This window comes from Trachinotus anak, unplaced genomic scaffold (genome assembly GCF_046630095.1).
Source record: "Trachinotus anak isolate AG129_WGS33_773 ecotype Australia unplaced genomic scaffold, CSIRO_AGI_Tana_v1 ptg000023l, whole genome shotgun sequence".
Lineage (NCBI taxonomy): Eukaryota > Metazoa > Chordata > Actinopteri > Carangiformes > Carangidae > Trachinotus > Trachinotus anak.
Genome location: NW_027273874.1, coordinates 3,089,276 through 3,103,863, shown reverse-complemented (window position 1 = coordinate 3,103,863; position 14,588 = coordinate 3,089,276). Strand labels below are relative to the sequence as shown.

The window sequence follows — 14,588 nt, the reverse complement described above, 5'->3', positions numbered from 1 at the left end:
CGGCATGATCTCAGTACACTCGGGACAACATAGCACAACACTCAGAATGTTAACACTAACACGTCAACAGGAAAAAGCCCATCTTCATATCCTTTTCCATTGTTGCATCACCATTTCACCAGATTCCTGAATGTTTTTCACATTTCCTGATGTGATTTGAAGGCTGATGTGTCATCAGATTGTGCATGCACGCATTCATAAACATACCATGAAACATCCAACTAGATCCACACGCGTGCACATACACTAAATCACTGCACACATTTATCCGTTCCCACAGTAGCCTCAGAGTTGGTGTTTCCACAGTGGGAGTTCAGGGAGTGATCACTGACAGAGACAGATCCACCCAATTTTATGTGCTAGTGTTTCTGCTTTTCTTTATGCATCTTTCTTTCACACTATCACACAGAACCATGTGCATGAATTTTGTTGTTTTGTTTCAACTGAACACATTTTCAGGAGTTGTACAAAGAAAGATGCTGCTCTTCCAGAAAGCTGGCAGTTGCTGATTTCCTCCATCCTTAGTCTTTGACCTTTGACGTAACGTGAATCCCTCTTCATCGCCTCCCTCCAGTCAGTCAGCTCACACACTCACTCCGTGAGGAGATCAGAAAGTGAAAGGAAGTGGGAGGGAGCTGAAAGAGCGCCGAGGAGGGTCGGTGAAAGAATCCAGAGGCAGACAAGGGTCACAGAAAGGGACAAACATGTTGGATTTGAAGGAGGGCAAAGGCCTTGAAAAAGATACGAGAGGAAAGCACTTAAGATGCTAAAGCAGAAATTTATCCCACCTTAAATCCTCATGGGTATATTTGTCAGTTTAAATTATGTGTGAGAGAGTAATGGAGGCACAAAGAAGTTCAAATATTTGAAAAGCAAAAAGTCAAGGTGGAAAAGACACTGATATTGATTCAATTTGTGCCTCTAAACAGCGTGTGCTTAAAAAAAAAAACCTTAAAGAAGAAGAAGAAAAACAATTTCATCACTCCTGGCCACAGTTTGAGTTAATAAGGGATTCATTATTGATTATGTTGTTTATGAATTGTTTTTGTTTTGTTAGTAGTAGCAGAAGTCTGAGTCAATTATAAAAGCACAACTAGTGAAATAAAAAAATAAATGAATAAAAAAAAGCGTGTGTGGTTAATATCCCTCTGTAAATGGCTAATTCATTTCTGGCGCACCTGGTGACACGGTACAGTAGCTCAGAGAGAGGCTCCGAAAGATGGCGAGAAAAGGGGAAGCTGTGAGGGCGGGGAGCAGGGAGGAGACCTACACAGTAGAAGGCAGGAGGATAATAAAAGAGGAATAGGCGGAGCGATAGAAAGAAAGATGGAGGGATGGACGGACAGAGGCGGAGTGTTAATGACACAGTGAGGTTCTGCTTCGCACCGCTGGCTGTTTCACGGCTCCTTGTTCTTCATGCTCTCCTGCAGAGGGTGGTCCTATTAGGGCCAGTTTATAGCATCGCTGCCTCCTCGCTCCTTCATCTCTGTCTCTTTTTTTACACACACGCAAACACACACACACACACACACACACACGCAGTGGCCTCAGTTTATAACACAAGTCTTGTCTGCTTTACAGCATCCCTGACCTACTAACACAGCAGCAGTAGTCATCAATTAAGGCCTTTTACAGACCTGAATGTGTCATTTAATGAGGGAGGAGAGGGTGGAATGGGGCTCAAACGTGTGGTGCTGAGGGAGGGACTAATATGGATTTCAACACAACACTGTTCTGTAAGACTGATGTACACAAAACTGCTCTAAAGAAAAAAAACTTCAAACACCATATTACATGAAAGACTGTCCGAAAGCACCTGAGGGCAGCTTAAACACTGGGACCCTTTAAAACCAGCAGAATAACACCTTTCCAGGCATTTTTCTACTTGTATTTAACTCTAATTTCCTTTCATAGTTTTGCCACTCATTTCTGTCTGTTATAACAACAATGTACTTACAAAGTAATAGCTTAGATCTGGGGACACTTCAGAATATAAGTTTAGCATTTTAGTACGGTAACATTATTAGTGAATTAACAAAACTCAAAGTATAGCTAAGACTGACGGGAACTTAGTTTTGCAGATATTTGGTCACAAAGAAAAGTATTGGACAAATAAAAGATTTGAGCTAATGGTGAGGAAAAGTCAAACTAAAGTCATTAGGATCCATTGTCTGGACACAATCAATGTCTTTACAAAATTTCATGGTACTCCATCCAATAGACGTTGAGATATTGACAAAAGTAATGGTGCGACCAATCAACATACAGACTATTATTACCATCTCTAGAGCAACACTGCAAGCATGGCTAGTAAAAACTACAAAGTCCAAAGCTGCAAAAATTGTTTTTTATTCAATATTGCATTTATTGCAATTAGTCTTGGAGCAAGTTTGTTTCTTTGTATTAGAGTACCAAAAGGTTGGGGGGCTGCAGCTGGTCCTACTAAGGTGTTAGGGTTATCTTTTTATTCACTCATAAATACAACTCCACAGGTAGGTTTACAGTGCACTTTATAAATAGTTTGGACCCAACTTATGTACCCATTTCATTCCTCTCTAATCACATTTTGATGTTTTATTTGTCTGGGCTTTATTAACATAACATCACATAATATGTTACGGGTTGTAAATCACTTTGCAATTATGTTCCATATAAATAATCTTTATTACTGAGCTTATTAGTGGTAGTATTTCCCCCCCTCTCTCTGTCTGGCTGAGAGCCAGTGTGATCTTTGCCCAGTCACTGAAAGCTCTCCATCCATCCACCACAAAAGACGCATGGCTCCGGGGGAAAGGAATCGCCCTCCCTCTCTCTCTCTCTTTCCACTCTCTGCTCACCAAAGAAAAACACAAACCCAAAGTTCCATCCAATCAGTTTAAGCAATTAATGGGGGTTAGGGGAGTTGGCGTGGTGGTGGTACTTGACCCCCCAAAAACCCTCCTCCACTTGTCCTCAGGAAATCCAAAGCATTTGTCCCCTGCTCACAACTAGACCAAAACTGAGCCAGGATTGGTGTTGAGCAACTGAAGCTTTTACTTTTACCACAAAAACATTGAGAAACAAGGACTTGGACAGACGCAGATGTACTGTACAGAAGCAGACAGTCTGCTGTGGTTATTGATGCTGTGGGGATTAGGATTTATGCAGTTGGAGGAAATAGAGAGTCTTTATAAGAGTTTATGTAACATGTTGGATGAGTTAGCTAAGTACACTCCTCTGGCAGAAATATATTTACTTTTGAAAACATTTAAGTGCAAATAACAACGACTGAGCAAACAGAGGGCCAGTGTCACATATTAGGCTACTTTCATCCATCTGCTGGCAGCCGCTGACCAGACGCGCCAGATGGTTTGTTACACAGAACCATCTGAGAAGGCTTTGTCGGAAACTGTTTGGAAAAGGTCATAAAAATAATTTCATAAAAATACTTGGCAGGTGATTGGATGAACCAACTGTCTATCATATGACGCACTGGGAGAGCGCCAGGGAGGAAACACAACACAACAGCAAACTGCAGTCTGAGGAGGTTTTAAAGCTAGTTAGCGTGTCGGGAAACGTGTTGTGGACGTCTTTAAAAGGCACTCTTGCAAATACCAAAACAGTCGCTTCTCTGTAGCTGTCAGCAACAGGATACTGATTGGTCCGGACCACTGTGGTTTGGAGATACGCTGTTGGTCAGTTGGCTGTCCATCCTAAACTTCGGTCCAGAACAATCTAAGACTTTCGTAACCCCTTTACTGTTAAGAAACCACATTCTGGTCAATGGCAAGGTATCCAAAAGTTGGATCTCAGTATCTCTTCTCTTAACATTTTCAGCAATGCTAGTGACAGGGCTCTAAATATGAAAGTGACAATTGGTTGCTCAACCATCTTGAGAAATATTGCATGGATTGCCAAGAAACTTAGTCCAGGCTTTCATGATTGATTCTTAATGTTTTGGTCTCCCTGATCTTTCTCTATCATCACAGGCCACAACTTTTCTTTCCACAAAATATCAAAATGTAATGGGCAGATTCCCATCAGCATCCTTGAGGACTTCTCATTTCTTTTAAAAGTAGCCATAAACATCTATTATTTTGTGTAATTAAATAATTAACATAAGGGTGAAGATAGCTCCTCTTTGATTTTACACATTTTTCTTGTAGCACCCTCAGGACAATGTCAACCATTACTGATAAGTCCATATGAACAGGTCTTGATGTACAGGCTATTGGTCATTTACTCTTCACACTAACTTAGTAAATACATATACATTTATGATCCATTTTGATCCAAATGATTCTGCCAGTAAAGCCTTGTGTGTGCACTGTTTATTCACACAGAGATTTGTTCAAGTTAATGCTGCTGTGTTTACATGTGTTCAGAATTGTTTGTTTTCCTTTCCCAAAAAAAAGGGGGTTATATTTTGAGTGAACTACAACAAGCTTATTAACACTGTATTTAAACACATAAGATTTAGAGGCTCACTAGTGTAATGTATTATGCCAATGTAGTGCGTGTGGTATAAACAGACTCTGCACTATTGCCTCTTCAGCCAAGCATCTGGTATGTGTCAGATCCTTGACTGTGGTATATTTTAATGGGTCAGAGGTGTGGGCATGCAAAGCACGCCAAAAACACACGGCGGTGCCTATGTGTTGATCCCTGAGTAGTACTGTATGTAACTGTGTTTAAGCAAGTGTTAGCGTGACCGTGTAGAGCAGGATGAGCTGGAGACTTTCGAGGACTGCGACGGTGATAACCAATGTGGTGTCAAGTTCAGCTGCATTCCTGAGAGTTCACAAAAAACATTTATCCTGTGTAGTGTTTTATTTTTATTTTGACTGTGCCTCATTTATACTGGCGACCTCTGCAAGGGGGTGAAGCCAAAAAAAAGTGAAAGGAGAGAGGAAAAAAAATAATGGTTGCAACATTCCCTCCCATTTCAACACCTCTCATTGTCCTCCTTGGCACTGAACAAATTCCACCTCTCCCCTTGTCATTTTAATTCTTCTGTTCAATTTATGTTCACCTCGAGGCTTCCCCTCCCGGAATCTCTCGGTCGTTCACATTGAGACCGTAAATATTTACAATGCAGATGCAGTGAAGTCCAGTCCCCCCACAGAGAGATGGAAGCGTTACGTTCAGGGTCGGGTCAAAGCTCACCACAGCCACGCGTCTCTTCTTGGGATCAAGGGGCTTTTATTAAATTAATATTGCAAACATTGTGCAATTCTTCCTGTGTCTTTTCTGGAAATGTTTTGCTACCCTCAAAGGATTCCAGTCAGCACTTCATATCCATCCTGATAATGGTAGGTAGGCCATCTAAATATATTTCCTCAATCACAAACATCCATGAATAAACAAAATTGATGGATGTTTAAAGAGAAAAGGATACATGAGAGTTAAAATAATAATAATAATAATAATAAAAAAAACTTTTCTGGGGTTTTCAAAGGCCTCTCACTCTTCATTGGTTTGGAGTTTGTTCAGTCAGGTGAGATTATACTATACTAACCTCAGGTGATGGTGGTCCTTCCATACATTACATCTCGGCTGGTTTGTTGTCATGGTTACACATTCAACATGGTTCGCTAGTTTTCACTATGATTTGACAATTGTAAAAGGTTGAATATTTAGTTGTTTGGATGCTTGAGGACCCTGATTAATAACAACATGTAGTATATTTAATTGTCCAATATGACACTTTAAAGCTCCCATCAGATTTGCATTGAAATCTGAGTGGATTCTTGCTTATTTAAGCTGCAAAGGAAAAGGTAGATAATATGAGAAAGATAAAATACACAAAGGTAAAGTATGGAACAAACACAGTTGTATGATTTAGTGAACAAAGAGTTGGTATTTTCCCGACACTACACCTTCTGTGTCTTCTATCCATTACTTTCTTTTCGTTCCTTTGTTTTCTTCATGCTTTCATGCTGTTTGTTGCCCTTTACTTCCCTATCTCTCTCTCTCACTCCCCCATTCATCCCGAGCAGAGCCGTCCGGAGCAGAACAAAGCCTGTGCTGACACCACATTAACACAGTCCAGAGCTCCTGTCATTCTCTCAGGCTACAGAAGAGGCTGATAAGCCAGAATGTGTGACAGGAGGAAAACATGCTGCCCTCCTGCACCCCCCACTTCTCTCAGCCTCTCACCTCATTTATCCACTTCCCCATTCCTCCACTGATCCTCCGTGATACAGATACTGAGAGCCTGAGATCGGTTTTAGAAGAGAGACAACACTGTCCTGCTTTGCATGTCAGAGTAAACCAAAGCAGGATCTGGGTTCATCATGCATTTCTATCTGCTGGGATTCCAGCCGTGTTTTGTGGAAGAGGCTGTTTCACTTGGCTGTCGACAGATTCATAAACAACACTGCTGTGCACTGTGGGGATTTGGGTAGTGTTTCCAACAGAGCCTTTCAGCCAATGATAACAATAATGCACTGACAGGCCTAAGGTTTGGTCATATTATTTTCAGATGTGTCAAAGTCTGTTAAATGTGAGAAAACAAAGTCAGAGAAACAAAAAACTCTCCAAACTTTCAGTCCAGTCAACAAACTCACCTGAAGCCACACACCGGTCATCAAACCAGAGCGACTATATAGCTCTGGCAGCGTATGTCTGTGTCTGTCTGCCACTCAAGAGCCCTGGCATCACCGAAGCACACGGCGTACCCATAATTCACACAACACCTACGGCTCAGCCAAGCCCATTGAGGTTAAAGCAACAGAATATTACAGCAAGACTCTGGCTTTTTCTGAAAACAGCGGGAGCTTGTCGAGTTTACTTGTATGTTCCTTGGTTACGTACTCCCATCACTGCAAACCTAATTGGTTTTGGAGCCACTACTACTTCAAAAGAGCCTCACAAGTTATTAGAGGATAAAACCTTCCATAAATGTAGTGCTCAGAAACATATACGAGGGTATTTCGCACCATTTAACAAAACCAAAAGTGAGCTGAACAGAGCTAATAGAGCCTTAGCTTGCCAACATATCCACAACAGCGACTGCAGTGGCACATATTCCAGCATGGGTCGGCGCACTGTGGGCAAATGTCAGCTCCACAGCATCAGGATGACGACCTGTTACAGACGATTAAGCGTCCACAACAGAATAGCCCACTCCTCTCCCATGAGACCTTGTTATGTGAGAGAGGAAGAGACAGACAGACAGACAGAGGAAGCAATCCTCAGTTGCGGTTGCAGCGCCTCACTGTGTCCTTCCTTCCTTTCGCTGACTGAGCCAACTCTGCTGTCTGCTCTCTGCTATTAATTAAACCATTAAAACAGATTAATAAGCGGAGTGGGGCTCCAGTCTCGACAACATCTGATGAGAATTAAGGAGGCGTGCTTTCTGGCACAATGACCCCGATGCCCTTTACTTCGGCTTTCCTCTTGTCGCTCTCTTTTTCTCCTTCTGTTATAAACGACTGATCTGTCGCTCAAATGCCTCTCTCTCCGCCTGTTACTGAGATCTTGACTGAAAACATGTGGAGACACAGAGGGCGGACACTCCCAAGATTATGTCCTGGTTGTGTTTGTCCTCTTAGAGTTGAGCACACTCATTTGTTTTCTTCTTAGCCCCTTGTACCCCCCACGCCTGTCTCACCTGAGCCGTCTGAATGACTGAGGTCTAACACAGCAGTTACTTAAACACAGACACACACAGCAGCCAGTGCATATGTACGTCGTTCTGCTTTCCAACAATCACAGACTGCTACATTCCTCTGTGACTTTGTATCAGCTTTTGACTTTACTCTTAAGTGACAGAGACCACCTGCGTCAAATTGCAACATCACACTGTGTAACATGGAGATTTAACAGACCGAAGTATGGACGTTTAGAAGACAAATTAATTTGTCATTACACAGGCTGCTGGCAAGTGTTTTAGCTTGATTGTCTCCAGTGCTGGCTTGATTTTAAGCAACACACTCAAGCAAAACATAATTAAAGCATTGCCACAAAGATCATCTATCAATTCTGCGGTGGGACCTTTCAAAAGAATTAAAGGCTGAATTTGAGGGTTTCCCCACAGAAAGAGGAGCCACCGCCTCACCACTTCCACTCAGCAGAGACATTTCCAACATTTCTGTCTGGGGAGGAATAAAGATGAATTTCTTATCTCATTTATGGAGGGTGTTTCTATTATTTCTGATCTCCACCAAACGATGGTGTGGAAGTAATAGAACTGTTTGCCATGTCTCTGAAGTTTGATCGAAACCAAAAGGCTCCATTGTTTTCACATCATTTAAAGAGCTGTGGAGTTGATGAAGTGGTATTTTCCGACTTTAAGGGACCAGGACAGATTAAAGAAAAAGTAAAATGTTGTGTTTAAGAAGAAGAAAAGGTACATCCATCCCATATTACATCCATCCCATATTTTCATTCTATATTATTCATTCCTGCACTTGAGCATGTATACTTGAGGAAATATCTCCATATCTGTGTACTACTGTGTTAATATATACATGGACACGCCTGCGTTTGCATCTAGCAGTAACCGTTTATGGTCACACACAAACACATACACGAGTGCAATTTTTGCTTACATTCTTATCTAAAATCAAATTTGTGTACAGCCATAAAATAACATTATACATAACCAGTAATAAGGAAAATAAGGGTAAGAGGCAACGCACTCTGGAAACAGATGAAACAGAAATGGATATGCATGAAACAGAAATGGGAGGCGAAGCAAAGAGCCACAGAAAAAAAAAAAAAAAAAGGCAGTTCGTTTTAAAATGACAGCATGTAGAGCAGAAATAAATGGATGCACGAGATGTGATTTAAAGGAGGAAATTGAAGGAGAGCAGGATGTGGTGTGTCCACTGTCCAGCTGGGAGTCTGTCTCAGTCCTCCACCCCCACCACATGACTGGGTTTCTTGATAGTGATCTGCCCTGTTGACAGCTTACACTGCATGAAGTGGAAAGGCTGCTTATTTAACTTCCACCCATAGTGAGCTCAACAGCGACATGAGGCCAAGTGGTCCTGGTTTGGAGGAGACACTGACAGGTAAAGGACACGAGGGCAAGAGGAATTAAAAGGAATTCCAAAGGCCAACCACTGAGGCACGAGCATGTTTTAGTGCAACAAAGTCTGGGCAAAAACAATGTTGGTCAGTTTGTGGACAGTGGTAGGAAACACAAAAAAAACAACAAAAAAAAAAAAACAGCAGAGCTGAACATGCCACAGACACAGCCTTTACTGGGTTTGTTGTCTGCTTACTCAAGCGGGGCTGTTTTTCAGATGCTGGCCGCCACTGCTGAAGCTACGAGCTGTTTCAAGGTCGTCAGTCTGTCGAGAGCAGTGACATTTGCTGCTGGTGAAGGGAATTGGCAGCACGCTGTTGTGCTTAGATCTTGTGTGTCGTTTTGCACAAGGTAGAATGAGTCTTCATTCATACGTCTGCCTAGATGCAAGCAAAAAAAAAAAAGCACACACACACACGCACACACACTCTACATAGAAATGGAGCTGCTTTGGTGTGTAGCTGCTCACATTACAGGAACTTAGGGCTGACTGATCTCTGACTTGCCACATCTGACAGTTGTAAGAGGAATCCATCAGCATCTGTGTTTGGCACAGAATAAGTGGAGTGATTTATAGATTATAACTCAACTCTCCTCAAATGCAGGCAAATTTTCCAGATCATTTCCATTTTGTCACCACTTTCTGAAAGCACCTGCATCTCCCAGTGAGAGACAAGTTGATGCGGAGAGGAGAAAAAGTTGGAGGAGTATGAGTTTGCTGGTGAAATGTGGCGAGAACATGGTAAACGTCCATCTGTCCTACCTGTGCACTCGTGCTGCAGACCCTTCCCGTAGTATCCCTTCTCACAGATGCAGTCGTACTGTCCAGTGTGTGTGCCGCACTTACAGCTCGCCATCAGGTCGCAGCAATCCCTGCCTGCTTCACACAGAGAGGAGCAGCGTGACAGATCCTCCTGTATGTAGCTGCCTGTGGGGAGGTCTGTGGGTGGGAAACAAACACAGGGAAAGTGCAGGTTGCAGCAGGATCAAATTACACCACCTGGCAATCGGACAATTTACTTTAAGTGTTCAGTTAATTGGAGACTGTTATAGCTCCATGTCAGAGGCCAGACAGGGCTGACAGCGCAGGAGAAGAGCCGGAGTATAAACTCCAACCACACTTGTAGTCTTAAGAACAAGTTAACTGTCAGACCAACAGTTTTCTTTACAGCAAGTCGAAACACATCTGTCTGAAAGTAAAGTGGTTCTTAATACTAGTTTTGCTGGAGTTTATTTTCTTCATATCATGATGGTGTAAAAAAAACACTAATTTGCAGAGGGACAGTCTAATACTTCCGTTTCTGCCTCTGTAGATTGAGACTGACTACAGCCTGAAATAAACATCAGTTTTAAACTCGACACCCGATGTCTCATGAAATCAGAGAGCAAAGAGAACCAAACATCTTAACCACAGAAGTGTATAAATAAAAATCAGCAGCACTGACAAGCCACAGATGTACAAATGACTAAACGGCCACATCCTCTACCCCCAGTGTAAAAAACGCTCCAAAGCACTAGTCAGTAATAAAATAATCATTCATATCATAAATCTGAGCTGAGATATTTTTCAAAAGAAATGGATTGGGAATGTAGCTCAACTGTAGTTGAGACTGAGGGCAAAACTGGCTTTGATGCTGTTGCCAAGGCCAAAATGGAAGAAGAAGATCGAGAAGAAGAAAAAGATGAGAAGAAGACCATGAAGGAGAAGATGAAGGACACAAGGAACAAGAAAAAGAGGAAGAAAGAGGAGGAAGATGAGGAAGGACAAGAAGACAAAAAGGAAGAAAAACAAAAAGACTAAGAAGAAAAAGATTTATGAAGAGGAAGAAGACTAAGAAGAAGTACAAGAAAAAAGAAGAGAGCATAAAATAATGAAGAAGAACAAGAACACGAAGAGGAAGAAGAAGAAGAGGAAACAGTACTGGTGTAATTTCTGCGATTTTGGTCCATGGGCAGCAAGCAAGTGGCTCTAAATGTGGCTCCATGTTTGAAAAGAAAAAACTGTCTCTACTCTGAGGCTTGTGTTGGCAGAGTCGCTGGACACACTTAAGACAGAGCGTGAGAGACGGCGGAGGCTGAGCTGATAGTACGGTCTGTGTTGGCTTTTCCTCTCACAGCCTTATCCTCGCGCCGTCACACTGATCTCTGCTGCTGCACCTACTGTCTGGAGCTTCAGAAGCTGCGTGTGAACGTGCACGCAACATCTGCATGTGCATGTGCATGATTTACAGCTTTCTGCACGCTCAGTGCTGTACTTCACTGTGATATTTTATGGCTGTATTTTAAGTTTTAAAGCCGCGACTGAATCCCTCTTTTCACCAAATTGTGGGAAGTCCCCCTGAAGTGTGGGAAAAGTGCTTTGCTGTGTCCACTCTGTACAGAGCTGAGGTCTAATGGCTGTTGGCAGAACATAGCAGAAAAGACCATGTGAAATGTACGTTGTCAGATTCCATTTAAAATATTATCTGCTTCCTTTCAAGTAAACACTGAATTCTAACAGGGTCAAAACCTTCATTTAAGAAATATTGCTACTGGTCAAATGGAGCATTGAGGCTTCAAAGAGAAAAAGAGTAGCCGTGCTAGTTTAGTCTTTAATTTACCAAAACATAGCTTGATGTTGTTGTGGCTTAATATAACTCTACCTTGTGCAGCTAAATTCTTTAAGTGGGAAAGGGGTGAGATCGGATATGTCTTTGTGGATGTGAAGTGAGATTACAGATTTCCTTAAATTTAGTTAAATGACCTCTGGAAGGCAAAGCAGTTTGGTTTCTCCCATAACAACAACTCAGCTTTAGTAATCCTTGTCTGTTCTTCTCACCTTCATGCAGTGCACGACGAGCCAGGGCCTCAAACTCTGCAAAGTTGTGCACCAGGTAGCAGTGCTGGTCTTTGGGTTGTGAGGCCATGTCATGGAGCTCCCTGATGTTGCCCTGCCAGATGCCCAGAGTGAAGATCTCAACGCCGCGTTCTCTCAGAGCTGCCGCCACCGGCCGAGGGTCTCCGCCGTTAGAGTAGCCGTCGGTGATCAGGAAAATGACTTTGGTGGCGTTAGCACGAGAGTGGCGCAGGATTTGCTGTTAGAGAGGAAAAATATAAACTCAGTAAGTGGAGAAGTAAAATGAATCAAATCTTTGTACCAGTTAGTTGGTTAAACTTTCAGCTTAGTTGCATCATGAAACCCCAAAAAAACCTAAGTATAAAAGTGACAATTTGTGGTTTCAAAGGGAATTATGTACTGGACTATTTCTTGGCGAAGCACAGTGACTCCCTGGAGTCTTGTCATCACTGTGATGAACTCCCATTAAAACATAAATGATAATTTTTACATTTTGTTTTTTGTTCAGATTAAACAACCATAACGTGACATATAACGTGAATAAGTGAGCTCTGTTCACCCCTACTTCCAGTCCTTATGCTAAACTAACCATTGGCTCCAGTGTCATGTTGAATGGGCAGATATGACAGTGGTAGGAATCAGGTAAGCGTGTATTCCCAATATGCTGAACTATTCCTTTAAACTCAGAACTGAAGCCATGAAACACTGAAGAGAGGGTTCATAATAGACAATAATAGATGGATAATAGACATTGCACCTCCAAAAAACCATGAAGATGAAGCTTACAAGCAAGTCAAAATTGTGCTTTAGTTATTGTAGTCATGCTGTTCCTGTATTTATTATAAAGGTCGTCCATTCAGAAACACACATCCCACGTATTGCTCTGCCTGCCAACACACTACCAACATAGCTCCAGCTTTAGTGACATGACTAAATTGAATAACGAAGAACGTCACACACAACCACTAAAAACAGCCCTCAATTCTAGGGTTCCTCAAAACCCTCAGTCAGCAGGAGAAGCAACGAGGGCAGGACGGGGAGGAGGGGCCGAAAAAAAAAGGAGAAAAGCTCTACAATTGTAGTTATTTCTCTTACAGACTACAGACTGCTTGCCAGTGGTCTGAAACCACGAGAGAACACTGGGCAACGCAGACCGGGCTGCTGCGTCCGCCCCAGACACTGGCTATAGTTCCCAAACTAACTTTAGCCACCGTTTACAATCCACCACATACAATTAGACAGGACATTAAAGTCAGAGAAACATATCTTTATTTTCTCTGGAGTAAAGAAAAAAAATAACAGCACCATCTGCTAAGCTTTGCTCAGGAGGCCAAGCTCAAAGTGTCTGGGTTTGTTGTAAGCGTGCTTCAAATGAGGTTCAGAGGGTATGTGGATAAAACCCAGTGAACAATGGATGAAAAGAAAAAGAAGTTGGAGCAATAAGGTGGAGAGAAAATGAGCCAAGATGAAGTCAGTAGGACAGATATCCACTTACTTACTTACTGAAAGCCAGAAAGGTCATGGTTATACTGTAAAGAATTTAAGACTGGAGGGAAACAAAGGATGTGTGTTAGTCCAAACAGGACGTAATAGCGACACATGACAGAATATAAAATACAGGAGGAGAAGAGAGAGGAGACATGCAAGGGTGTGACCACCAAGGTAGGGAAACGGAGCAGGAGAGAAAGCTCTGGTCTTTATTGTCTAATTGGCTAAACTTCAAGCGGCTCTGGCAGGAGCGACGTAATTACAGAGCCCGTGAAGCGAGGGAGTGAAGGAGGAAAAGGAGGATGGAGAGAGAATGGAGGAAAGGGTGAGCCTGGTTTCTCTGATCCTCAAAGCTTTGGACTGCCTGCCGCTCCGGTTCTCAGCCCTGGGGAGGTTCGCTGCGCACACTCCCAGCTGTCAGTGCACCCCATCAGGCTGCCACCCTCCCTGGTTCTCCTCGGCTCCTACCAGCTGTCAGAGCAGTGATGTTTGTGTTAACATTTATAGTCCTTTCATGCCAGTGCACAATAACAGTGAGTGGATCTGTGTGTGCACGCATGTTGGTACGCTTAGTTCTCCTCTTTATGTGTAAATGCTGAGTGTTTCGGGGTGTTTTTAGGTCTTTTATTAGGCGTCTGCTCAAAGTGCTGCTGGGTCACAGCGGTTTCTGCTTGAGCCGTGAGTCAGTGGCTGGTGTTAGCGAGTGTGGAGATGCCACCAAACGGAGCATACGCATGCATACCCACTAATAACACCCTTCTGAATAGTCTCCACATACTTTAGGTCAGAGTATTAACATAAAGGCAACCACAGGAGCCAGTGTGTGGGAAGGGGATGCCCTTTACAGTAACTCTCTGCATGCACCTTATCAGTCAAGGCACTGGCTACAGAGAGCAGCAGATAATGATGCAACCACAGCATCTGGAAAACAGGAACAATCACACAGGCTGCAAACAGGGACAGCAGGGAAGTATATTTATGTACAATGTGCATACAATTCACAAACAGAGAGGAAAATACAAGTGTAATCATTATTATTTTAGTAAATGCTCTGATCCTTACTGCACAAGAAGAAAGAAACAAGTGATTCTGAACTCAGGGATAAAAGAAAGGTTAAACCTCAAAAGGTTAACAGACATGTGAGAGTCAGCCAACATGCTATAAAGGTTATGGCAACTGCAAGTGATTTATTCTCTTATTCTCCTGTATCTATCCTAAAAATGTTAATCTTTCTTAAACCAGGTAAAA

The 14,588-nt window shown here is 42.5% G+C and overlaps 1 protein-coding gene across 7 annotated transcripts in view; it reads right to left on the bottom strand.

Moving 5' to 3' along the window:
• The window catches only part of svep1 (sushi, von Willebrand factor type A, EGF and pentraxin domain containing 1), a 96,445-nt gene that overhangs the window by 54,627 nt on the left and 27,230 nt on the right, over positions 1–14,588 (bottom strand). For 6 of the 7 annotated variants that reach the window (XM_071459693.1, XM_071459694.1, XM_071459696.1 and 3 more), the window contains 2 exons: positions 11,835–12,090; positions 9,780–9,956 (listed from right to left, as the gene is read on the bottom strand). In XM_071459693.1, coding sequence (XP_071315794.1) covers positions 9,780–9,956; positions 11,835–12,090 — 433 coding nt within the window. Of the gene's footprint in view, positions 1–9,212; positions 9,479–9,779; positions 9,957–11,834; positions 12,091–14,588 lie in introns of those variants that run through there. The other variant, XM_071459697.1, reaches the window with a different exon arrangement.